Raw genomic sequence first — 27,684 nt, 5'->3', positions numbered from 1 at the left:
TTTCAATATCTTGGAGGAAGCTTCTCGATAATGATGGTATAGCCTAGTTGCACAAGTCTATCCAAGAGGTCAGGTTAGACGAAGCAGATGTGCTTGTTTTATTTATAAATGAAGATTTAATGGGATATGTGAGAAGGCCAGAACGACTATGAAGGCATGCAATATTAAGACTTTAGCAAGAATTTATGACGTTGACTATTATTATATATGGTGACGAAATAGTGAGGTTGATGTTCTGAGAAATTGTTTTTCGTTGCCGCTGAGGTAATCCGTTCATTCTTCCTTTTCAAAATCAGATCCACTATATTATTCTTCAGCAATGCGAGGCAGGCGGTGCGGCTGAATAGTCATAGGTACCCTCCACCAAAGGCAATTTTCTCTCATCTGCGCGGTTGTTTCTTCAAGTATGTCCCCCATACCTCTATGTCCATCAGTGCCGAAGTATGGCTTAGAACCAAGCTTTTCGAGTTCATCAGGTATCTTTCTGGCCAGGCGCAATGTGAGTGACTCAATAGTTACATCTGAAGTTTCCACCCCAGCGCCAGTAGCGTCTTCTATACGAAGTGGTCGAAGTGCATAATGATGGTCCTGTTGGTAGAGATATGCCGAGCGCAAGCTCTCTTCTGGGCATGAGAATAACCTTCTCCAGTCCACGAAGTTTGTGCTAACGTTGCTAATAGCGTCATGGATGTTTAAAACAACTCTCAAGTTTGTGAACAGTACCTGCTTGCAAGGAAAGTCGCTTCCGTCCCCGAGAAGGGGGTCGTTGGTGAGGGAGGACGCTCCGAAAGGTTTCGGAGTGGTCATCTTTATGTGGGCGCTCGCGTACGAGGCCATGCCAAGAGTGGCGACGATGGAAGAGGTGAAATGCATGTTAATGGTTTTGTTGGTAAACGTGCCAGACGAGATAAAGAACGAATAATGTTAGCAGTCAGTATTCACTGTCGACAATAGGAACAATAAAGTTACAGAGGGAAAGAGCCATGGCATCGCTTCCAAGATAGGCCACCAAAAAGATGATGGCTAGCAATAAGACGACGGCCATCAATAAGATGATAGCTACAAGGAAAATGATGGCACCTAACATGTATTTCCTAATGACTTAAAATAGATATCCTGGGCAAGATAACAATCCACCCCGCTATATAAAAGAATTGCATTCTGGGATTCTCGCATCGCACCATTGCAACATATCACTCTAGTCATGGAAGCCAAGCTTATGAAACGAAAAAATGAGAGGCCTAGGCTAAGGAAAAGAACGCTTTTTCGCAGAGGCCATGAGTTGTCAAAGCTATGTAATGTTGATGTAGCTGTCGTTGTATTTCAGCGCGGTCAGTACTATATTTATAAATCTATCGAGAGAGATGATTGGCCCCCATCTATGGCGGATATGGTAAGTGAAGCTAGAATGTATCGTTATGCATAGCTGAATCAGTCGAACTATAGCAGGACACCCACCGCTTCAATATAATGTCACCACACAACTTTGAACAGCGCGCGACGGGAGAGGTGAAACTGGTGTCAGATCCAAAGACGAAGTGATTCAGAATATGATCAACATTTAAATACACTAGTACTGCCATAGTTACCTGCGTTAGCTTGAGTCGCCTTCTTGCAAGAACATGGTGCGATAGAATAAAAAATAATGCCGATCTCAAAGGTCAAGAACTAGACTTAATCTGCGGAGCAATAGCTTCTAGTTGAGCATAACTAATGAAAGGAATCAGAATGGTTGGCGACAAGCTTTTTAAAAACGTATTCTATTCTTTATCAGCTTGGGTAGCTTCTCACAGGTTAGGTAGGTATGTTACCATTTTTATATCACCCAAAGAACAATGGGAGGTGATCTCCAAGAAGTTTATGAGCTCTGCCGACCAAAGGAATGGAAGGTTTGGTTCGAGTTTGCCGCCTTCTTGTATGGGCTCTTGGATAACGCCCTTCTGTATCATCTCAAGTACGAGCAGCCCAAGCCCGCGGGCAGGAGTGAATCCGGTTTCTTGGCAGGACTCAATATAAGCTGTATGTATAAGCTTGGGAGGTATACAGAAAGTACTATACCACCTATTTTGACATTGCCATCAGAGTGAAGTAGGACTTTGGTACTATCCAAACTTTTATGAGAGAACCCGTGCCCTGATAGATATAACATGCCCTCAAAGACCTGTATAATTAGCACAGCATATACAGGGACCATTAGTACTATCCCTGGCTGCAAACTTCAGAGACATGAGCTTGCTCAAAATCATACGGAATAGCGATAGTCTGCCTTAGAGAGGCTTGTGCATATTCGGAAACTAGCATCATTTTCCCGTCGTATTTGTAACACTCTATAAAAACAACTAGGTTTGAGTGTCGAAACCTGATTATTTGATCAAGTTCAAGTAGCTCTCTAGTCTCTTTTACCGTCACCATCGTCGTTGGTATTGACTTGGTGCAGGCCACTTGCACCAGACTTCCCCGTCTCATCTTTCGCAAACATGTATACTTGAGCCATGGATCCTCGTGCCGGATCATGGAAATCCCCACCTGATCTGTAGAAATAGATCGACGAGGAGTCGCATTGCCGATGTTTATTGCGAGAGGTATCCGTGAAGGGGTTGGTTTTGGACTCTGCCTCTCTGAAGCCGGCTCTTCCAGTTTCGCTGCCGTCAAGAGAGTAAAGTCATGATTAAGGCTTCCAGGAAAACGAGTTCCTCTATTGCCAAGCTTTTCTCCGTCTTGCAGATTATTGGGTGTTTGTGGTTGTCGGAGCCTTTCAGGTCCCAGCCCCGGGAAACGAGTTAACCTTCGCGATTCTAAGGATTCAGTTGACATTATGATCGCGTTTACAAATGCCACTGTCTTCAAAACATCTCTGTATATATTTGTACGTAAATAAAGTTTTTAATTATGGCCCTCACGATTGAGGGGGCCACCAGGAGCTGGCGCCCCTGCCTAAGGCGGGAAGGACAAACGTGACGAGTGTAATACCCACAACACGCAAAGGTGACAAGATCATACAACACCCGCAAGTGATAATAAAAATACAAATCTCCACGTTTATTATGGCGTCTAACGATTCGGTAATGAATGGCCCTGGGTTGGAGCTTCTAGCATCGTTAGAGCAGCAGTTTGTTGAGAGCAAGACACTTCACCTGAAGGGAAAGGCACGAGTGCGCCTGTCGCAGCTGTCGTTTCCAAACCCAATTCGCCCTATCGACCCTAATCTTGTTAAGGTTCTCAAGCGCACTTTTAAGAGTGAAGGATGCCTACAGCAAGATAGTACCTTTAGCCTCCCAGCTATAATAGACGATAATTCCCTCACGCTGGCTCTAGAAGGGCTAGGTGTTGGTGCAGACCGTTTTAAAGCCGACTCAATACTTTCTCCAGCAAAATTCGAGCTCCCACACAATATACAACTGGCATGCCTCCACGGTCAGCATAGGGTTGCCGCAGCAGAAAAGCTCCTCGGGTCTGGGAATAAGTGGTGGCTTGTAGATATATACGGACAGGGCATGTGTGATAATCATAACACTGAGTCATTACTGACAGCCATGCGCAGGACTCGACGACAAAGCACAACAGTTGCTCAGAGAAGGTCGCACTTATTCGACTAATTATACCGATGGAGAGATATTCTGTCAAATTATCCTCTGCCGATTCCAGAATAAACGAGAAGAAGCAGCTCGATGGCGTGCCCGAATTACTGCCAACAAAGAAGGAGACCTTGGCAGATTGCTTAAGCGTTGGACCATCATCAACGCACTTGAGTCTATTATACAGTTTAGAGGGTACTGGAATGCCTTCCATCTTGGGTCTTTGGATATACTGCTGTCAATCAAATGCGACGAGGTCTGCTCACTGCCTGTCCATCCATCCCATAGCTAACTTTTATTGTTAGGAAATAGCCTGTTATATCAAGCAGATAAAGGATACAATAACTCACATAATAGGGGATAATTCGCTCATACATGGCGTTGATCGTGCCTCTTTAGATAGCATTCAGCTGCGAGCTCCCGCTATATCTAAAATGGACTCCCAATACATCGAGGCGGAAATGTTGTCAGATAGATTGTTTCCAGCAATCAAGGACCCAGCCACCCGATCTGGAATTTTACAACGGTTACTTGGAATTGAACAGCCAATACTGAGTATATATACGTTATTCAAAGACCTCAGGTACCTTGACCCAGCTGCCAGAGCAATGCGGGCTCTCTTGCCGAAACGTAGTAAAGAGAGTCTCCGCGTAAGCTTTTTCTCACTCTTCCGACCGGATGGTAATAGAGAGCCTCTTGACATCCAAGATAGTGAAATATCATATACGACGGTGTCTGGAGATCACAACTATCTGTTTGGCCTTGCATATCGTGAACTCTTCCTAGGGGCCATACGCTACTTTACCAACACCTCAAATGTTTCGTCTAAAAAGGATATGAACCCAATTGAGCAGAACGTGGATGGTACAAAGCGGTATCTAGGGTTTAGGCTATTAGAATTTGGCCAGCGCATAGGATTCTCTATTCAGACGGATCAAGATGCATTGATAGATCCTAGTGAGAGGCTTCTTGCAGATATGTTACGCAGCCTACCAAGGGAGATCTTTAACGTTAACGAACCTATACCAGATGCACTCTCGGCTCTCTTCAAAGGATACCTTTCAAATTCAACTCTAGCTGCTAGTGCTGTATCGAGGCCTTCTATCACTACGCTCAAGATAGGCGAACCTCTATCTCACAGATGTGGACGTTACTGCGGTGGATCGCCAGATGATGAAGACCGTCTCCATCTCTTCATTCGTAAGATGCACGCACCTTTGAGTAAATTCCCAAGAGGTGGACATGACATTAGTTCGTTTTATGTTAAAACATCAAAATACCAGGCTTTTTTTGGGGAAGCTGTTATTCGAGAAATCTTAAAGCCAGTAGTGCCGGGCGGCACAGGGGAAGGGATTTCCGAAACATCTATTCCTAGTGCTGCCGATGACACAGTAATGACGGATGGGAGAATTTTCACGAACCTTTTGCCGCAAGGCGGAATACAACAGAGCCGTGAAGTGAATACCGACTTTACATCACAGCCCAATCCCACTGGATTCACTCACGGCAACACTCACGGCAACACTGACGGCGAAACACCGAAGAGCTCTGGATTAAATGTTGAGTTTGTAACTGAGAGCGACCTCGTCCACTCAATGTCGATATTCACTCGTTCTAGAGTGGAGGCAAGAGCTAAGACATACGCAAAAGCCGGGCTCTCTCTTATGGATGAGCGGGGCAGACCTTGTGGGTAAGTTATGACATAATTTGTCTATAGGGGTACTCTGACCTTGGACCTCCTTTTACTTCCTATAGGCTAGAAACCTAAGAGATGGTTCTATGGGATTCTCTTACGTTGACTACAGTTACCAAGCCTGGTTAGTCATGGAAAGCCTTGGAAAATGAGAGAACTACACTCCTTTGGCATAAATAGGATTGCCCTTTCCTTAAGAAAGGGCAAGCAGACAATACAGTAAATCAACTATCACATACTTCTACGTCTTTTCAAAGCTTCCAAACATTGATTTTGTTACTCCTTGTTTCTGAAAAGTCAGTGAGGTGCTAACCTCTGACTTATCCCTGAGTTCTCAGACTCAACATTTGTTACAACTTGTCTAAACCACTTCACTACATCATACACTTCATTGCTGCATTGTGGAATAGTCTAAGCTACGACCCTTTGGCTCTGTTTCCTAAGATAGTCTGTTGTCTTAGTAAAATCATCCCTTCCTTGGGTGGCTAGATTCTCACATCTGGTGCACCCACCATTACAACACAACATTATTACTCTTTGTTTACCTCCTCACTCTTCTCATCTAACTAAGCCACTTGATGTTAGATGTTTTGGTGTGTTAAAGCAGGCATACAGTTGCTAGATTAAGACCTTTATTAAGGCTCATATTAATCATATTACTAAGGTTGAGTTCTTTATAGCCTTTAAAGCAGCGTACATACAATCAATGACAAGTATCACTGGATCGGGATGGAAGAGGATTGCTGGCGATATGTACGAAATTGCATGACATGCCGGCTTGCACACACCAATGTCACCAAGCAGCAAGGCTTCCTACACCCACTGCCCATACTCGAATATCCTATGCAGCACCTCACCATGGACTTCAAGGAGTTCCCAAGGGACAAGCATGAATACGATAGCATCTTAGTGTTTATGGACCGACTCAGAAAGAGTTCAGTGACCATATCTTGCTACAAAACCACAAATGCCTGGCAAATGGCACAATTGTTCATCGAATGGATATACCGATTCGGACACACTTCCGGAGTCGATTGTAAGCGACCGCGGACCCCAATTCGTATCATCCTTTTGGCAGGAGTTCTGTCGAATTATTGGCATTAAGGCTAAGCTGTCGACTGCCTATCATAAGCAGACCGACAGACAGACGGAAATCATGAACTGATACATCGATCAGAGACTGAGGTGTAATGGTGGGTGCACCAGATGTGAGAATCTAGCCACCCAAGGAAGGGATGATTTTACTAAGACAACACACTGTCTTAGGAAACAGAGCCAAAGGGTTGTAGCTTAGACTATTCCACAACGCAGCAATCAGGTGTGTGATGTAGTGAAGTGGTTCAGACAAGTTGCAACAAATGTTGAGTCTGGGAACTCAGGGGTAAGTCAGAGGTTAACACCTCACTGACTTTTCAGAAACAAGGAGTAACAAAATCAATGTTTGGAAGCTTTGAAAAGACGTAGAAGTATGTGATAGTTGATTTACTGTATTGTCTGCTTGCCCTTTCTTAAGGAAAGGGCAATCCTATTTATGCCAAAGGAGTGTAGTTCTCTCATTTTCCATGACTTTCCATGACTAACCAGGCTTGGTAAATGTATTAGAAATCAAGTGCGACCCACAACTAGCTTGCTAATCATGTAGCGAATGTAAGAGAATCCCATAGAACCATCTCTTGGGTTCCTAGCCTATAGGAAGTGAAAAGGAGGTCCAAGGTCAGAGTACCTATAGATGAATTATGTCATAACTTAACCAATCTTGTGGGTAACTAAGGAGCGATGACGTGTAATGAATCATAGAGGGTTGTAGAAGCTTTTGGAGCTATCGTTCATGTTCCTAGGCCTCTAGTTGGATGAGATATGCCATGTGGTAGTATTGGCCCACCCCCTTAAGGAGGAGATTTTCTTAATAACTTGTTCAATGAGTGTCCAAATGATATGCTGTGATGTATGTAGCATAAACAGATGTAGTAGAAGAGTTTGCAGCAATCGTTGAGTAGTATTGCTTCTGTTGTTGGTGTGATAAGCCAAGATATGTATGGTGACTTGTAGGTTTGAGGAGGAGATTTCTAAGTTTGCTCTTGAGTTTGATAGCAAACTGAGTGCAACGAATGTCAGTATGACATTTGGGAAGGGTGGCTCCCGCAAGGGTTACGGTGGTGAGTGCGCCCTGGCTCGGAGGGTATTTTAGTTTAGAGTCGCAGACAGCAACGACTCTGTTTCTTCCGCTTAGTCTTTCCCTCCGTGATCGTAGTTTTGTTCCTTTCCCGTCTCCCCTGCCATAACCCCTCCGAGTAGTTCTTGAGGTGGACCTGGTAAATCTGGGTATTCCGTATGAAACTCTCTGAGTTTCTGGGGAGAGTTCATGAAGTTTGACGCTGGGTACCACTCCGGGTCCGGATCATATCTGACCCAACTAACCCTGTATTGTAGTTGCTTCCGGTGGAGCCTTACGGTGAGGATCTTTTCCACTTCCCATTCCTCTACGCCGTCTATCGCTTCGCTGCTAGGCTCAGGCGGATCCTGACCAGGTAGGGGGTTGTTCGGATCCTTCATGAGTACATCTGGTGAGAACACATCGTGTATTTGCGAACCGGTAGGTAGTTCCAATCGAAATGCGTGCCCAATCCATTCCGACACCGTATATGGTCTGACCCATTGTTGGCCCAGCTTGCTGCTAGGACGGGAGTTTTTCAAATTTTTGGTCGATAGGTACACTCTATCTCCTACGTCCCAGTCGATGGCCCTTCGGCGTCGATTCGCATGCTTAGACATTTCCTCTTGTGCCTTTGCCATGTTTTCCTTTGCGTGGACCCATGCGGTATGCATTCGGTCTGCCACCGCGTTGGCTTCCTCTCGGTTTAGGGTCTCCCCGGGGTTGGTGCTTTTTGGAGTGTTCCAATCCCAACTCGTACGTGGATCGGTTCCGTACTTGAGTCGGTAGGGGGTCATGCCAATGGATGTGTGGGGGAGTGTCATTTGCACGCGGTCCATTATGGGGATGAGTTCGCTCCAGTTATCCTGATAATGGGATACGAAGGGCCTCAGTCTCTGATCGATGTATCGGTTCATGATTTCCGTCTGCCCGTCGGTCTGCTTATGATAGGCAGTCGACAGCTTAACCTTAACGCTGATAATTCGACAGAACTCTTGCCAAAAGGATGATACGAATTGGGGTCCGCGGTCGCTTACAATCGACTCCGGAGTGTGTCCGAATCGGTATATCCATTCGATGAACAATTGCGCCATCTGCCGGGCAGTTGTGGTTTTGTAGCAAGGTATTGTCACCGAACTCTTTCTGAGTTGGTCCATAAACACTAAGATGCTATCGTATCCATGCTTGTCCCTTGGGAACTCCTTGAAGTCCATGGTGAGGTGTTGCATAGGGTATTCGGGTACGGGTAGTGGGTGTAGAAATCCTTGTTGCTTAGTGACATTGGTGTGAGAAAGCCGGCATGTCACGCAGTTTCGTACATACCGCAAACAGTCCGCTTCCATCCTGACCCAATGATACTTTGGGGCGAGCAATTGGTAGGTTTTCCTGCCACTTGGATGTGCTGATGACACTTGGTCGTGTGCTTCCCGGATCAGTTTCGTACATAGGTCGGTGTGGCGATTCACACATAGGCGGCCTTTGTACAGGAGGAGCTGGTCGTTCATCGCGAATCCGTCCGGTAGGGGTTGTTTCGCGCGAGTCTCGGTGAACAACTTCCAATTGTCCGCACATAGCGCCTCTATTAAATTGAAGGGCACCTGGGGCTTGGGGGTGTCCATCGAATTAATGGATGCTATGTAGCTCTCAGCGAGTTCGGTGCTAATTCGGGGGTGTAGGCGGCTTGGACCTGACAATACCCTCGCCCTACTATTAAGTTTGACTTTCTGCTGCGTTACCAAGTCCTGGTCTCTTTGGCTCAGAATATCAGCCTTCTGGTTATTTTTGCCCGCGGTGTACGTAATGCAGAAGTTGAAGTCAGAGAGTAGCTCCATCCATCGAACCTGCTTCGCGGTGAGAACCTTGGTAGACATGAAATATTCGAGCGAACGGTGGTCAGTGTACACGTCGACTCAGTGGCGCACCGAAGCCAACTCGGGCCTCCATTTTCTGAAGGCCTTTACTATTGCGAATAGTTCCTTGTCGTGGATCTCCCAATTGATCTCATGTCCGGATAGGACATGACTGTAAAAGCTTACGGGGTACCATCGCTTGTCAGGGTGTTCTTGAGACAGGACACCAGCTACCACTCCATCAGAGGAGTTGGTCTCCAGCTTCGTAGGCAATTCGGGGTTGAAGTGGTGAAGTGCCTGTACCGCTAAAAGTTGTCGTCGCAATTCCTCGAACGCATCCTCACATTCGTCTGTCCACCAGAACGGCTCCGAGGGACTAGTGATGGTGGTGAGGGGCTTTGCTATTTTGCCAAAATTACGAATGAATTGTCTATAGAAGCCACAGAATCCCAGGTAGGACTTCACACCCGTAACAGTGGTCGGTCGGATCTAGTTACGAAGGGGTTCGATTTTGTCAGGGTCCGCTTCGACACTGGAGGTAGTGAGAACATAACCCAAGTATTTTGTCCTGGTGACGTTGAACTCACATTTGTTCAAATCGGCTTGGAGTTCAGCTTCTCGGAGACGCTGTAGGACCTTATGCACATGCTCTATGTGTTCCGTAGGGTCCTCTGAATAGATTAGGATGTCGTCTAAGTATGCGGTACAGAAGTCGTCTAAGTATTGCATCAGGACGTCATTCATATACTGCTGATAGGTTGTGGGACCGTTCCTCAGTCCAAATGGCAGCACTTTGCACTTATAGGATCCATAGCGAGTCTGAAAGGTCGTGTACTCTTCCGAGTCAGGGTGCATCCGTATACGATGGAAGGCTTGTCTGATATCTAGCTTCGTGAAGATTTTTGCTTTCGACACCCGTCCTAGTAGTTCGTCGATACGCGGGATGGGGTAGGGATCGTTCCGGGTGAGACCATTTAACTTCCGGTAATCGATGCAAAATCTTAATTTGCCATCCGCTTTCTTTACAAATAGGATAGGGGACACGAAGGGGCTGTTGCTGTTGACGATGAATCCCTTTTCCAGGTTTTCCAGCAGGTATTGCTTGGTAGCCTTAAGCTCTTCGGTGCCCTGTCGATATAACGGGGAGAAAGCGTTTGGTAAAGGGGCTTCGAGCTGTATCTTGTGGTCGTATATGCGGTGCGGGGGAATTCGATCTGATTCCAACTTCGAAAAGACATCGGTGTACCTCCGGTGCATATGCGGAAGCTTCTGCTGGATGAGGCGGAGCGTTTCTTCGTCCTCTACCAACTCCTTTTCATGAATGATCTGATCGATTTCGTAGATGCTAGTCTGAAAAAACTCGGAGTCGTTTCGCATCATCTCGTGGTGGAAAGCATTTGCACTGATTTCGCATATATGCATGGGCGTAAACCTATGTACTAGGGTTTTCTGCAGTGGGGGAGAAATCTCCTGGTTTCGTGGTGGGTTCAATGATGTATCGGTGACCTCTTCGTAGTCGGAAGTTATCACTTTCATTTCCATCAAACGTCCGCCTGCGCGGCATCTGTCTTCGCGGTGGATTGCGAAATCCCGGCGATTCGCATCCGACTGGTATGCAGGATGTTTAATGGACGTTTCGCGTGAGTGGTAGGGTAAGGTGATCTCCTTGCTCCAGCTAGGAGTCGGCGGGTACTCCTTTGGCCATACTAACCGGCTATTTGCAGAGTCGAGTAGTATTCGGAAGCAGCTGAAAAGCTTCTTCCCAATTATCACATCTTGTGCTCCGAGGTCCAGGAGTATAAAGGGGCAGTTATATATTCGGCGTCCTTCGACTGTTAAGTGTAACCGAATATACTCCGATACGTGGCCTTGGATTTTGCGCTGAAATCCACGTATGGGTACAGAGTAGGGTAGTTTCCGTATAGGGCTCTGAAGTGCTTTCGACAGTCGTATTGCGAAAGGCTTGTTAATGACGAGGTAGCCGTTTGCTCCTGTGTCTGCTAGGGACTTCGTTTGCACCCCGAGTCCATTCATACTCAGGGTCATGTCAACTAAGAACTGGGTGCCTCCCAGGAGTTCTCGTAAGTCTAGTCCTCGCAGGTCACATTTGCGTAGACCTAGGAAGGAGCCTTCTCCTAGGCCTTGTCGTTTTTCTTGAGGGACGCATCCGATTGAAGTTACACAGCTTCTTCCCATTGTTCTTCTGCCTCGGTGTCGTTATGGTCCATTTCCTTGATAGTAGTGTTAAGGGGGCATTTGTCCTGGAAATGGCCGGGCTTGCCACACTTGAAACAGTTTCCTGAGGGCGCAGGGACTGCGGTTCTCAGACGTTCCGGTATGGCTGGCTTGGGGAGGAACGTGGTTCAGGTAAACAGAGTGGATGTGGCTTGAGTCGGCTTCAACGCCGACGATGCCTTTGCCGTATCCGAGGTACGTGTGGACGTCCTTGCGAGAGCGGGTAGCGGATTCAATTCGTTGTTCCGGCACCGTTCCTGATCGAAGGCGCTAAGTTCTCATACCCATGGTCTGGTATTCTCCATTCCATTGGTTTTTGATGATCGCGACGCGGCTGCGGAATTGGGGAGTCAACTTGTTCCACATGTACCGAAACCATTCCGACTCGGAGACTTGTCCTGTGATAGCTGCACTTTGGAAACGAGCCTTGAACGCTGGGAAGGTTTCGCTAGCATGCCCTTTCTCTCCCATTTGCAGGTCGTCGAAGAGGTTCCTGGCCTGCTCCGTCTCGTTGCCTGTGAGGTAGTATGAACCTAGTAGATCCATCATCTCCTCAGCACTGCGTAACCCATGCGTAGCGGACAGGTATTGGGGCTCTAGGTAGGTCTTCACCAGGCCAGTCGTAGTTCCCCATATCAACGCTCTTCTCGAGACGTCGGTAAGATAGTGGTCCTCATTGACTACGAGTCGGTCCCGAATGGAAGCGCTCCATTGTAGAAGGTATGTTCTACCCCATCGCTGAGAGGAAGGATTTTCTCAGAGATGGTTGATTTCTTATAGCGATTCGGAGGGTCCTCGGTGTGCATTCGTGATGACCCTGGAATCGAGGGAGAACGAGTGTTCTGAAGAGCCGGCAATTGAACTGTCTCGGGGGTGTTTCGTGTACGAGGCGTTCGTTGCTCCGTAACTTCGTCTGTGGGTATGGGGGCGTCCACCGGCGGTGTGGACGGGATTCTGGTCTGGGATGCCGACAGGATAACTAGTAGATCCTTGACCTCCTGTATCTGTGCTTCGAGGTGGTCCATTCGACTCGGGATGTCTTCGGATGGCCCAGCAGTCGTAGCTGCAGCGGTGGTTTGTCTGGTAGTCATTCTGGGCAGTTGACCGTCGTTGTCTTGGGGTATGTTTGATGTCGGCTTTTTCGACATATTGCCTCAGGTGTGTATCGGTACCGATACGAAAGAGCTTGACTTCCGGTAGCTCGTAGCTATCAATGCTCTTGTCCACAATTTCCTCTGTGCTATGAGGGGGTTCTTAAGGATCTCGTATCCTATTTGGCGCCAACGCGTCGGCGACTTTACCAGCTTGTTCTGAAGAATCAAACCCTGATCCACTGGCTGTCCGTGAGATCTCTGGAATCACGGCTATTTGAAGTCATCAGGTCTCTCCTCCGAAACATCACCGAGCCGCAGTCTATGGTGTAACGGTAGTTCTCCTGAGTCGTTCCGGTGTGGGATATTATTTAAGTACGGCCGTCCCCGGCAGGTGTGATCTTTTTCGTATAATGTAAGTTTGCTCTTGAGTTTGATAGCAAACTGAGTGCAACGAATGTCAGTATGACATAGTACACCATCATACAATCCACAAGAAGGTGTCACTTACTGGTCTCGGAGGGGTGGTGTTACGATGGAACAAGAAGGCTGGCCAACTACAGGACAGGAAGGAGGGAGGTCGCATGAGACCGGCCCTGGTACCTGGAGGGGCAGCGGGGAATAGTAGTTCCGAAAGTATCACGTGACGGACTCGCAGGATGATGAGAAGAGTCCTAAGAGTCCAGGACTCCGAGGACTCGAGTGAGTTCCCAGGAGTCCACTAGGCACGTGACGGACTCGCAGGATGATGAGAAGAATCCTAAGAGTCCAGGACTCCGAGGACTCGAGTGAGTTCCCAGGAGTCCACTAGGCACGACGCCACTATATAAGTAGATAGTATTTCCTTAGATAGGAGCTTCGTGCTCAACTCAATACAGTATTTGTTATATACTAGTAACGTGTTACTTGAAGCCTTTGTGTCTGATCCCCTGCCTCCTCTGATAAGTAAACCTTTACGCAAGAGAACCTCTGTGTCTTCTATCATTTAGAAGTCAGCGTTACACTTTGAGCACCACTTCTACGAGGCACTGGCTCATACACAAAGCAACATGTCTGTCGTCAGTTCGAAGGGGAAAACCCCCACCACGCCAACTTCGTCTCAGAGGTCTAAGCCTGAGAATGAAGAGATGCCCGACGCACCCACCGTCAACGAACTCAAGGAAACTCTACGCGTCAAGTTGCCCGACACTTACTCTGGCAACCGAAAGGAACTTGAGGTGTTTTTGCTACAGGTCGAACTGTACCAGCACTTCAATGACGAGAAGTTTCCCACCCAGGAGAGCTATGCCCTGTGGACTGCGTCCTACCTTAGGGGGGAAGCCCTGCGATGGATCGAACCATTCCTCAAGGATTATTTCAAATATGAGAGTACCAATGGAAGCATGGCAACTACGCAGACTATGTTTGGCAGCTGGAAAGGATTCTGTAAGGAAATCCGACGCATGTTCGGAGACATCGATGAGATTAAGACCGCGGAAGACCATCTGTTTGCACTTAAGCAGACAGGCAGCGCCCTCACGTACTCCACAGAATTCCAGAGATACGGCAATCAGACAGGATGGGACGCCAGCGCACTCATCAGCCACTACCGACGTGGGCTGAAGAGCCATATACGTATGGAACTTGCCCGTTTGGAACAACAACCAACGGACATGGTAGCGCTAATCGAACATACGGTCCGAATCGACAATCGACTATACTAATTCCAGAAGGAACGTCGGACCTATGACAAGCCCAAGAAAAGTTACCCCTACCGGGGAAATGAGGGCAGATGACGGGATCAACACCCGCGAGACAACCATTGGTCGGACCCAATGGAACTCGATGCCACGTTCAAACCTGGACGACCCCGTGACCCTAAGAAAGACAGACAATTCAAGGAACGACTCTGTTTTAACTACGACAAGCCAGGCCACATGGCCCGAGACTGCAGACAGCCAAAGAAAGGGAACGGCGGACGCAAAGTCGGCAAACAACTCAATGCCACCTGGACAGGACAGTTGAACGCAACGTTTGTGAGCAAACAGGACTGGGGAATAAACGGCGAAAGCACCCCAGAAGACGAGAGCTCAGATGAAGGGTCGGAGGCGGAATCGTTCACCGTCTCGGAACAGGAGACCTTCGACGAACTCGCACCTACGGAACCAATGAGTCCACGGTGCAAGAGCGTAGTAAGACGCATGGCAAAACACGCCCACGCGAAGATTAGGGCCGAACGAGACAAGCCCAGCGGCCAGAGGAGAATCCCCACACTTAAGGGCATCTACAGGAACCTGTTACAGGGACTTCCGTTAGAGTGCAAGGTGGACGACTGCAAGGATGACCTCTGGAGATACTACGACCAACTAACGAATACCCGCAGGCTGCTTGGCACGTCCCCAGACGTAGCTAAGTTGGAAGCCCAAGAAGCGGAAGAACTGGAGAAGGATGTCGAGCATATGGCTAAACTGAAGTATATGAAAAGCGTCAAACTTTACTACCAGGACCGCAGGAGAGCCCTGGAGAAGTACGACGAGAAAGCCAGAGGTATGCTGCGACGGGAAAATGCGAGACCCACTCCACGCATCGAAAGGAGAGCCATGGAGCAACTAGACACATTCTCCACGCCTCCGAGGGAAGATAGTGCATGGGTGAGAGGACAGCGGGAACTATCAACGACAGACGCAACAGAGACTGATCATCCCTGGCACGCGTATGTCTACTGGGAGTATTGCAGCGAAGATGACTGCAAGCTCCACTGGAAAAAGAAACACCAGAATCAGTTGTTTCCCTGATCCTCGCCCAGGATACACTTCAGAGACGCAGAGCAAGTTCACGCCCTCAGGCGAAGCCAGTCTGAAGGGGACTTGCCTATCAAAAGCGAACAGGTATACGAGAAATACCCACATCTGCTAGACGAAGCAGAAGAGCGAGGGAAACGATCTCCCCAAGGACCACCATTGGAAGCGGATGAATACTATCCTTCCTCGGACGAGTCAAAAAACTAGGAGTCCTTGACGGTAGGCCACCGGCGAGCGACACGAAGAGGCCTAGTACAGACCAGCTATGCGCCACGACGGGCAGCATGCAACTATATGTGGTCGCTAAAATACAACAGCGACACCTCCGAGCAATGATTGACTCCGGAGCGACGGGCAACTTTATGACAAAGAAAGTAGCAGATACACAGGGCTTCAAAACAACAATGAAAGCCGAACCATACCCGTTAATGGTCGTAGATGGAGAGCCCATCTCGACTAATGAAGGAATGGTGACCCACGAAACGGTCCCATTGGAAATGGTCATGCTACACGGGCACAAGGAAACGATTCAGTTTGACATCGTGCACATGGACAACCATGCGTGCATCCTTGGTGTGCCATGGCTCAAGAAACACAACCCCCAGATCGACTGGTGGAACGAGAAAGTTGTGATGAGCCAGTGCGCGTGTGAACAACGGACGGACACGCGACAACGGGAGAAACCCTCCCAGGGCCGGAAGGAGTTATGTGCAACCTCCGAGCTTGATGACCTAGCCCAGGCATCCTCACCGACGAGTATACCGGTGGAGTACAAGGAATACGAGCAATTATTCCAGGAAGGCCCTAAGAACGAGGCGCTTCCTAAGCACCAACCATGGGATCACGAGATACCCCTAGAGAAAGACAAGAGTCCACCATTTGGACCAATATATCAGCTATCAGAAAAAGAGCTAAAGGTACTCAAGGAGTACATTGATGATAACCTAGCAAAAGGATTCATCAAACCATCCACATCACCCGCAGGAAGTCCGGTGCTTTTCGTACCAAAGAAAGACGGCTCCCTACGGTTATGTGTGGACTATCGAGCGTTGAACAACATCACAATCAAGGACAGGTATGCCCTGCCGTTAATCAACGAACTACACGATAGATTTCAAGGAGCAAAGATTTTCAATAAGCTAGATCTGCGAGGAGCATACAACCTGATCCGAATCAAGGCTGGGGAAGAGTGGAAAACAGCATTCCGCACCCGCTATGGCCTATTCGAGTATCAAGTCATGCCCTTTGGGCTAACAAACGCACCCGCATCCATGCAACGACTGATGAATGATGCTTTGCATGAATACTTAGACATCTTTACCATTGTCTACCTAGACGACGTCCTGGTGTATTCAGCAACCAAGGAGGAGCATGTCAAGCATGTCAAACTCATCCTGAAGAAACTAAAGGAGTACAGCTTACTCCTCAAACCAGAGAAGTGCGAGTTCCATAAAAACCAAGTCGAATTCTTGGGTTACATTATCGGAACGCACGGCATCAAGATGGACCAAGCAAAAGCAACGGCAGTGTTGGAATGGCCAACACTGACCACGATCAAGGAAGTGCAAGCCTTCCTAGGCTTCGCCAACTTCTACCAAAGATTCATCTCGGGATATTCCAAGGTAGCTCAACCACTCACGGAGCTTACCAGAAAGGATCTCGAATTCAAATGGACGGACAAGGCAGAGGCTGCTTTCCAGGAACTTAAGACGAAGTTCACGGAAGCACCTATCCTTGCTACATTTGACCCTGCAAAGAAGATCATCCTCAAAACGGACTCTTCTGACTTCGCAATTGGAGCATGTCTGAATCAACCAGACGAGGACGGTAAGTTCAAACCAATCGCGTACTACTCTAGGAAACTGTCACCCGCGAAACTCAATTACGACATCCACGACAAGGAGCTACTGGCTATGTCGTTGCCTTTGAGCAGTGGCGAGTATATCTTGAGGGACCCACCTACCCTGTGCAGGTATGGACGGATCACAAGAACCTCATATACTTCACCACGACCAAGGTTTTAAACCGCAGACAAGTCCGCTGGGCAGAAACCCTCGCAGCCTACAACTTCACGATAACCTATCGCAAGGGCTCCGAGAATGCAAGAGCAGACGCTCTCAGCAGACGGACCGACTACGCCGGCCCAAAGGAAGAAAGACCTAGAGCAATTCTGAAGAAAACAGATGCAGGAATACAGTACAACGAGTTACTAGCGACGATCTCAGTCATCGAAGATACAGAACTCGAGGAAAGACTCAAGAAAGCTTACGCAACAGACGAATGCGCCAAGCGAGTCTTGTCCAAAGTCGAAGGCGACTTCGCCATCGACGAACAAGGATTGATTCGATACAAAGGGTTAGTGTATGTCCCAAGTCAAATGAGACGCCCGCTGGTGCAAGAACAACACTCGTTACCAGCACACGGTCATCAGGGAGTAACACGAACCTTCGAACGAATCACTCGACACTACTACTTCCCAGGTATGAGGAAGCAGGTAGAGACAGTGGTAAGAGAGTGCGACATTTGCAGCAAGTCAAAATCCAATAGGCATCTGCCATACGGACAACTCAAGTCGACACCAGTACCAAAAGGAGCGTGGAAATCAATAGCTTTGGACTTCATCGTCAAGCTTCCACCCTCCAAGGACCCGTTAACAGGAATAGAATACGACTCTATCCTCGTCATCACGGAAAGACTCACGAAATATGGGAAGTTTATACCATATCTAGAAGCTAGCGACGCCGAGGCGCTCGCATATACCTTCATTCGAGTCATATTAGCCGATCATGGGATGCCAGAAGAAATCATCTCAGATAGAGACAAGCTCTTTACTTCGAAATTCTGGAAATCATTGATGGCGCTACTGGGAACAAATCATAAGCTATCAACAGCTTTTCATCCCCAGACAGACGGCCAAACAGAAAGATTAAATCAGACCCTTGAACAGTACCTGCGAAGCTATGTCAATCATCAACAGGATAACTGGGTTCAGATCTTACCCATCGCACAGTTTGCATATAACAGCGCGATGACAGAAGCAACGAAAGTCTCACCGTTCTTTGCCAATTATGGCTACCAGCCAGAAGCATATAGGCAACCAAGACCGGATGAATCACGAGCTGAACAAGCCCTGATCGTGGTGGAACAACTGAGATCGTTCCACGAACAACTTGCGACGGACATCCAATTCTTAAATGAACGATCCGCCGCATACGCAAACAAGAAGCGCAGTATGGAACCTGCCTTCAAGGAGGGGGATAAAGTATACCTACTCCGGAAACATATCAAAACGAAACGACCAAGCACAAAGTTGGACTTCAAGAAATTGGGACCATTCAAAATATTGAACAAAGTCAGCTCAGTTAATTACAGACTGCAGCTACCCAGGAAGTCTAGACTACACCCGGTATTTCATGTCTCACTACTGGAACCAGCAAGAGGAAATACCCCAATTGCGACCGACACCGAACTCCAACCCGAGAATGAGATAATCGAATATGAGGTCGAAGCGATCCTAGACAGAAGGTTAGTAGGACGTCGAGAAGAGTTTTTGATAAAATGGGAAAATTACGAACCTACGGATAATTCGTGGGAACCAACAAGGAACATCAGCAAAGAACTGCTGGAGGAATATCGATGCCGCCATCCGCCAGCCATTGATCCCAAGATGCAGGGGAGTAGGCCAGTGGATCGGAGGAAGCGGGGGTCCCGGTCACAGATGAGGAGGCAGCGCTAACTGCCTGTTCCTCGGCCTCAACAGCGTCACGCTTCTCAGCAGCCACACGTTCGGCCTCCTCTGCCGCATCAAGCTCGTCGAGGGTTTTCAAACCTCGCCGGAGCATATCTTTACCACGGGTTCGGATGAGGCGTTTCTGCTTCCGCAGACGAAGTAACTTCAAAAGGGTTTCTTCCTCTTCGCGATCCAGGCGATCCTCCTTCCGTTCGAGCTTCACCCAGTCGGGATGATCAGGACCCATACAGTCACATTTTTCTTTCAAGTTGCGACGAACGCACTCGGCGCACCGCCGTGAATCATTTGGAGACGACACGCAAGTAACGTTTCGCCTCACGCAGTTCGAGCAAGAATCCATTTCGGGTAGTTCGTATCCGTGGTTCTTTATTTGACGGACAAGATCGTTGCGTTCCTGGAGTTTGCGGGCAGTGTCAGTAGGCATGTTGCATGTTGAAGGACTCGCTGAGGAGCAGCAGAGTCCCGGGGACATGGACGTACTTATAGGATTCGAGACGAATGCCTAGGGGAAGGGAGCGAGTGTTACGACGGAACAAGAAGGCTGGCCAACTACAGGACAGGAAGGAGGGAGGTCGCATGAGACCGGCCCTGGTACCTGGAGGGGCAGCGGGGAATAGTAGTTCCGAAAGTATCACGTGACGGACTCGCAGGATGATGAGAAGAGTCCTAAGAGTCCAGGACTCCGAGGACTCGAGTGAGTTCCCAGGAGTCCACTAGGCACGTGACGGACTCGCAGGATGATGAGAAGAATCCTAAGAGTCCAGGACTCCGAGGACTCGAGTGAGTTCCCAGGAGTCCACTAGGCACGACGCCACTATATAAGTAGATAGTATTTCCTTAGATAGGAGCTTCGTGCTCAACTCAATACAGTATTTGTTATATACTAGTAACGTGTTACTTGAAGCCTTTGTGTCTGATCCCCTGCCTCCTCTGATAAGTAAACCTTTACGCAAGAGAACCTCTGTGTCTTCTATCATTTAGAAGTCAGCGTTACAGGTGGTCGCTGGTGTTGTTGTTGAAGAAAACAAGAGGAAGTGGGCGCAGCTGCGTACTCATATTCTGGCTTACAACAATGAACTCTGAATTGGGTTAGCGCGGCCACTTCTCCTTTCATAGTTAGGAAAGTTCAACCTAAACACTTCGCAGATGCCGTTCGGAGTCCACTCGGACCACTGTCATACTGACATTCGTTGCACTCAGCTTGCTATCAAACTCAAGAGCAAACTTGGAAATCTCCTCCTCAAACCTACAAGTCACTATACATATTTTGGCTTATCACACCAACAACAAGAGCAATACTATTCAACAATTGCTACAACCATCTGTCATACTGACATTCGTTGCACTCAGTTTGCTATCAAACTCAAGAGCAAACTTAGAAATCTCCTCCTCAAACCTACAAGTCACCATACATATCTTGGCTTATCACACCAACAACAGAAGCAATACTACTCAACGATTGCTGCAAACTCTTCTACTACATCTGTTTATGCTACATACATCACGGCATATCATTTGAACACTCATTGAACAAGTTATTAAGAAAATCTCCTCCTTAAGGGGGTGGGCCAATACTACCACATGGCATATATCTACCAACTAGAGGCCTAGGAACATGAACGATAGCTCTAGAAGCTTCTACAACCCTCTATGATTCATTACACGTCATCGCTCCTTAGTTACCCACAAGATTGGTTAAGTTATGACATAATTTATCTATAGGTACTCTGACCTTGGACCTCCTTTTCACTTCCTATAGGCTAGGAACCCAAGAGATGGTTCTATGGGATTCTCTTACGTTCACTACATGATTAGCAAGCTAGTTGTGGGTCGCACTTGATTTCTAATACATTTACCAAGCCTGGTTAGTCATGGAAAGTCATGGAAAATGAGAGAACTACACTCCTTTGGCATAAATAGGATTGCCCTTTCCTTAAGAAAGGGCAAGCAGGCAATACAGTAAATCGACTAGCACATACTTCTACGTCTTTTCCAAGCTTCCAAGCATTGATCTTGTTATTCTCTGTTTTTGAAAAGTCAGTGAGGTGCTAACCTCTGACTTACCCCTGAGTTCTCAGACTCAACATTTGTTGCAACTTGTCTAAACCACTTCACCACATCATACACCTGATTGCTGCATTGTGGAATAGTCTAAGCTACAACCCTTTGGCTCTGTTTCCTAAGACAGTGTGTTGTCTTAGTAAATTCATCCCTTCCTTGGGTGGCTAGATTCTCATATCTGGTGCACCCACCATTACACCATCTATGATTCATTACACGTCATCGCTCCTTAGTTACTGGGCCGATATTACCACATAGCATATCTCTACAACCCTCTATGATTCATTACATGACATCACTCATACTTCCACGTCTTTTCCAAGCTTCCAAGCATTCATCTTGTTACTCCTTGTTTCTGAAAAGTCAGTGAGGTGTTAACCTCTGACTTACCCCTGAGTTCCCAGACTCAACATTTGTTGCAACTTGTCTGAACCACTTCACTACATCAGACACCTGATTGCTGCGTTGTGGAATAGTCTAAGCTACGACCCTTTGGCTCTGTTTTCTAAGACAGTGTGTTGTCTTAGTAAATTCATCCCTTCCTTGGGTGGCTAGATTCTCACATCTGGTGCACCCACCATTACAACCACCAGGAATGAACCTCAGATCGAACAAAGCAAATTCTGGTTTTGCACACTAAACGGAGTCGATAAGGCACAACTTTAGGATGATCGTTTTCACATACAAAGCACCTTCCCGAAACGGCACATAAACGGGGTTGTTACAGAGGCAATTACTAACGGAATTCCCGCCAACATAGAACGCTCTTCTCACAGATACCATTCGGAGATGTTGCGGAAATAGAAGTATAATTATAAGTATGAATAGAAGTATATATAAGGGTAGAAGTAGAAGTATAATTATAAGTAAGGATAGAAGTATGTATAAGGGTAGAAGTAGAAGTAGAAGTAAGATAGAAGTAGTACGTAGAACAGCGTGCTTCGCGGACAAAATATTCTCTTAAGAGGGGGGGTAGTGTAAGGATGCCTCTGCCCTCAGTTACGGAATGGATCTGAGTCAGACTAGTTACGGTCACATGGTAAGAGTTAAGGCAGGTTACCCGAGTCGGACCCGTTTCGGATACTTAAAGGGGATTGACCCAACGGGGTACCCCGCCATCTTTTTTGTATCCTTCATAGTAGACCTATAGGATAGCATCCATTTAGCCTCCAACTCACACTCCCATATGCTATTACCATGAGCTGGGTGCCCTGTGTCCTTACATCCCCCTCCTTAAAGGCAGGTTCTATACTGCGCTTCATGTTTGCATATGTGGCAGATCGTTCATTTAAGAATTGTATGTTTGTCGCGAGTTGTTCATGGAATGATTTTAGTTGTTCCAAGGCAATCATAGCTTGTTCTGCTCTCAATTCATCTGGTCGTGGTTGTCTATATGCCTCTGGCTAATAGCCGTAATTGGCAAAGAACGGTGAGTCTTTGTTGCTCCAGTCATCGCACTGTTATATGCGAACTGCGATGGGTAATATCTGAACCAATTGTCCCGTTGGTGGTTCACATAACTCCATATGTGTTGTTCAAGGGTTTGGTTCAGACTTTCTGTTTGACTGTCTGTTTGGGGATGGAAAGCTGTTGATAGCTTCGAGATATCATCTTATACTGACATTACATAGGCTAAGATGCCTCGAAATCAGCTATTTACGATGACGATTGAGCAGCGTCACGCACTCCGAAACTGGTATGCTCACCAGTCACCAAAGCCTTCGCAAAAAGCCTCTATCAACTGGTTCTTTAGAACCTTCGAATCTTTAAGCTCTCGATACGCCAACCTCGATACAATACCTGTTAACACAATTCAGCAATCAACTCACTGTCGCAAAGCTGTTGCCTAGTTTGACCTTGAAGCAGTCTTCTTTAAATGGCAGCAGCTTATTGAAAGCAAGGGAGGAGTTACAAGCACCGATATACTACAACTATGCGCTAAAACGATTTGGGAGCAACTTCCACAATACCACAACCAGCCTACGCCTCAATTCTCTTAAGGCTGGGTTTCGAATTTTAAAAGACGACATAAGATTAAGAGTTATACTTAACATGGTGAAATAAGCTCAGTTTCTACACAAGCAGAGGAAGAAATGAAGAGGATACAATAGTAGGGGAATATCAAGAGAAGGACATTTATAACATAGATGAAACTAGGCTCTTTTGGAAGCTGACTCCATCAAAAGGTCTTTCAACAATATCATAGCTAGGATTTAAGAAGGACAAGGAGTGAATATCAGTTGTTTGTTGTACAAACTATACAGGAGCTGATCGGATGCCACTTTGGTTTATTAGAAAGGCGAAGAAACCTCGAGCACTCTGGTATATTAATGTTGAAGCAATGGGAGGTTATTGGCGATGGAACAAGAAGGCTTGGATGAATCAGTTTATTATGGCAGAATGGCTAAGAGCTTTCTATTTACATATAGGCTCTTATAGACAGATTCTGCTAACAATGGACAACTTTTCAGCACATATTGCTGCCGTCGAAACAACGCCTCTGCCCTCAAATATACAAATTATCTAGCTACTAGCAAATGCAACAAGTCAATTCTAGGCCCTTGACCAAGGCATTATTACCTCCCTTAAAGCTCATTATCATCGACAATGGCTTGCGTTCATGCTAAATGCCTTCGACAACAACGAAGATCCTCTTAAAACTATTAACTTACACCTTGCCCTTCGCTAGATCATCCGATCGTGGTATCACGATGTCTTAAATACAACTATCTACAACTGCTTCTGCAAAAGCACAATCATCAAAAACCTGATCTAACTTTCTCTCAAGCACATTCCGCCTCTTACTAACCTTTACAACCAAGTACAACAGCACGGCCGAATTCACGATGCAATGGACCTTTCATACTTTCTAAACCTAGTGGAGGAGACAATACAAGAGGGTATACAAGATAGCAAGGGGGATATAGTACTACAAGAGGTCATTAAACAATATATCCAGCCTCCTAATGAAGGTCAAGATGATGACGATAGGGAGGAGCTTAGAATGCTAGTGGTTCATTCTACGTAGGCAGTTCTACAAGCCCTCTAAGTTCTGATTGACTTTACGGAAACTAGGAATAGTGGCATAATGTAATGGTGGGTGCACCAGATGTGAGAATCTAGCCACCCAAGGAAGGGATGAATTTACTAAGACAACACACTGTCTTAGGAAACAGAGCCAAAGGGTTGTAGCTTAGACTATTCACAACGCAGCAATCAGGTGTGTGATGTAGTGAAGTGGTTCAGACAAGTTGCAACAAATGTTGAGTCTGGGAACTCAGGGGTAAGTCAGAGGTTAACACCTCACTGACTTTTCAGAAACAAGGAGTAACAAGATGAATGCTTGGAAGCTTGGAAAAGACGTGGAAGTATGTGATAGTCGATTTACTGTATTGTCTGCTTGCCCTTTCTTAAGGAAAGGGCAATCCTATTTATGCTAAAGGAGTGTAGTTCTCTCATTTTCCATGACTTTCCATGACTTACCAGGCTTGGTAACTGTAGTCGACGTAATAGAATCCCATAGAACCATCTCTTAGGTTTGTAGCCTTAGGAAGTAAAAGAGGTCCAAGGTCAGAGTACCCCTATAGACAAATTATGTCATAGACAAATTATGTCATAACTTAACCAATCTTGTGGGTAACTAAAGAGCGATGACGTGTAATGAACCATAGAGGTTCGTAGGAGCTTTTAGAGCTATCGTTGATGCTCCTAAGCCTCTAGTTGGTAGAGATATGTCATGTGGTAGTATGAGTGATGTCATGTAATGAATCATAGAGGGTTGTAGAGATATGCTATGTGGTAATATCGGCCCAGTAACTAAGGAGCGATGACGTGTAATGAATCATAGATGGTTGTAGCAATCGTTGAGTAGTATTGCTCTTGTTGTTGGTGTGATAAGCCAAAATATGTATAGTGACTTGTAGGTTTGAGGAGGAGATTTCCAAGTTTGCTCTTGAGTTTGATAGCAAACTGAGTGCAACGAATGTCAGTATGACAAGGACAGGGGTATACTCACACCCATACCCGCCTCGATGGCGGCGCGCGTGGCGCCGAGCTCCTCGTAGGAGTCGCGCTCCGCGACGGAACGGAACTTGGGAACACTTTGGGCAGCCACGAGGGCCACCCGATTTGCCTCCGAGGCAGCGGCCGCGATGTCTGCGGCGACGAGAGGGATGGCAGTTTCCGCGGCGACGAGGGCGTGGTATTCCTCATCGAGGAACCAGGGCAGCTATTCACCCAAATGGTTAGCAACAGCCAACCAACCAACAGAACACCACAAGGAAACTCACCGGGACACAGGTGGAGTGCTGCATAGTGCAGTACTCGCACTTTGAGCTCGAAGCAGACCAGACGCAATCATGCGCCGGGACGCTCCGAGCTTTGGCCCGAAGGCAGCGCAGACACAGGACCCGGAAAGCGACCGAGAGGGCTCCGGCAGGCATGGGAATCGGCATCGTCAATTGTTCGCGATCTGTGTTCCCGTCAGCCAAGCCCACGTTATCACTTGTGCGCCGAGCGCGTTCCCATCACCTACTCGTTCGGGTGGATTGTTCTATTCTAAAACAACCAGTTAGTATACAGCTATAGGAATGGGGGGGGGCCACTTACCAGTCTCGACGTGGATACTGTGGCGTTGTTGTTGTAAAAGAAAAACAGGAAGAGGTGGGCGAAACGGAGTACTCAAATGTTGGGCTTACAACAATAAATTCTGAATTGGGCTAGCGCGATCACTTCCCCTTTCACATTTATGAAGGTTCAACTCCAACTCTTAGTGGATACTTCCCGGTGCCCATTCGGATCACCAAGATGGAAAGTGAGATTGAACAAAGCCAACTCCAGTGTCGCATTCCACGAGGTGGTGTTACGGTACCCTTCAAGAACAGCCACCTCCGCACACAAAGCACTTTCCCGACACATTGTACAAACGGAGGAGTTCCCGATGCACGTACCGCCAGAATTTTCACCAACAAGGAACGCCCAGCTTACGGATACCATTCAGAGAGGTTACGGAAAGGACCCTGATGGCATGCTTTGCGGACAAAGCACTCTCTTAGGAGGGGGGTAGTGTAAGGATGCCTTCTTGTCTCTCATTCTAGGGAGTAGACTCTGGGTAGCTGGAGCGTCAGGTGTGATCATTTGGGTGGGCTAACCGAGTCGGAACCGAGTCGGATGGGTTTCGGGTACTTGAGACAATCGACTCACGGGGTTCCCCGATCATCTTTTTTGTATCCTTCGTAGTAGACCTATAGGATAGCATCCGTTTAGCCTCCGACTCGCACTCTCATATGCTATTACTGTGAGCTGGGTGCCCTGTGTCCTTACAAAAGGACAGTATTTGGATCGTATGGAACTAACCCTATAACTAAGTTAGTAGTTTATTTACTATAAAGATTATTATAATTACCTGTTGCTCGAAAGCCACTCTTAATATTCTGCTCTGTAAATGCAACTTTATACGCTTATTTAAAGGCAGAGAGGAACTCAAGCTTTGTGATATGGTGAATACGGAGTCGTACGAGACCCTCGACCTGCTTTCCGTACGAGGACTTTAGTGGGCTAAAACACCCAACATCAAGAGGCTGGAGGAGGTGTGATGAATATGGTGGCATACAGAGGGTAATAATTAGATGCTCTTGACAATACTGTTGGAATTCAACTGAAATATGTGACTCGTGGCCATCAAGAATTAGGAGACGATATACTCCTTTCGTACGACTCTGAGTATGTTTCTCAAAATGCTGAATCCACTCAAAACCAATTGCATTTGTAGTCCACCCGTTTTCACTTAATGTAATCACCCAATCGCGTGGGAGTTGTACCTCGTCGTCGTTATACCATGACGAGAGGTGGGTTGCTCCTTTGAAAATAATGAATGGAGGAATTGACCACCCATACGAGTTGATTCCTTGTATAATTGACACCCATTCTCGATTTCCTGGCTGTGTAGCTTTCGGACGATTCCTTGACTCTGAGCTAGTGACTACTTTAGCAGTAGCAATCATTCCCATTAAGAATCCAGCTTCATCAAAGTTGTATATATCCTCCTCTTGAATTCCGTACTTTGCGACCATGTTTCGTACGAGCTTAAACCAGTCTCTGATAATCAATGGATCTTCACAAAGAGCTCTTTTATAGTCGTATTTTCGTCCGAACTTCGTTTTAATCTCCGTACGACGCGTGATAAAGTTCGAGGTCCAATTCTTACCTACAGGTGACGCGTCGAGTTCAGCGAGGAGTAGGTCCGCCATTTCTTGTACAGCAGCTGGCTGAGGTGGGAATCCACGCGAATCAAGGTCGAGAATGTATCGTACAATAGCCTCCTCTTCTTGAGAAGTAAGCCTTTCACAAAGGGTTTGAGGAGGTATATCGTATGCTATTGCAGCAGCTCGTACGCTTCGAAATTGATATAATTTAATTGCTTGTATAGCTAAAAGAATCCTACCTTCTTGATTAGAAGAATAAGCTTGAATTGGAGACATATTAGTTGTATGGAAGG

General features: G+C 46.9%; 3 protein-coding genes across 3 annotated transcripts; 2 read left to right on the top strand and 1 right to left on the bottom strand.

The window, feature by feature from the left end:
* Positions 1 to 1,835: 1,835 nt before the first annotated feature.
* On the top strand, positions 1,836 to 2,092 carry VC83_06259 (uncharacterized protein; the record flags this gene model as incomplete). The annotated part of the gene is made up of 2 exons (XM_024469862.1): positions 1,836 to 2,019; positions 2,085 to 2,092. The coding sequence occupies 2 exons, from the start codon at positions 1,836 to 1,838 to the stop codon at positions 2,090 to 2,092; spliced, it is 192 nt and encodes a 63-aa protein (XP_024324199.1).
* Positions 2,093 to 3,044: 952 nt separating this feature from the next.
* VC83_06258 (uncharacterized protein) lies at positions 3,045 to 5,269 on the top strand (the record flags this gene model as incomplete). Its single annotated transcript, XM_024469861.1, has 3 exons — positions 3,045 to 3,414; positions 3,542 to 3,831; positions 3,881 to 5,269. 3 exons carry the CDS (start codon positions 3,045 to 3,047, stop codon positions 5,267 to 5,269), a joined length of 2,049 nt encoding a protein of 682 aa, XP_024324198.1.
* A 19,735-nt stretch (positions 5,270 to 25,004) lies between these two features.
* VC83_06257 (uncharacterized protein) lies at positions 25,005 to 25,642 on the bottom strand (the record flags this gene model as incomplete). The annotated part of the gene is made up of 3 exons (XM_024469860.1): positions 25,005 to 25,157; positions 25,204 to 25,416; positions 25,478 to 25,642. The coding sequence occupies 3 exons, from the start codon at positions 25,640 to 25,642 to the stop codon at positions 25,005 to 25,007; spliced, it is 531 nt and encodes a 176-aa protein (XP_024324120.1).
* Positions 25,643 to 27,684: the final 2,042 nt, after the last annotated feature.

Source organism: Pseudogymnoascus destructans (assembly GCF_001641265.1).
Source record: "Pseudogymnoascus destructans isolate 20631-21 unplaced genomic scaffold scaffold_10, whole genome shotgun sequence".
Lineage (NCBI taxonomy): Eukaryota > Fungi > Ascomycota > Leotiomycetes > Thelebolales > Thelebolaceae > Pseudogymnoascus > Pseudogymnoascus destructans.
Note: the sequence above shows the minus strand (reverse complement) of the source record. Positions and strands in the feature narration are given on the sequence as shown.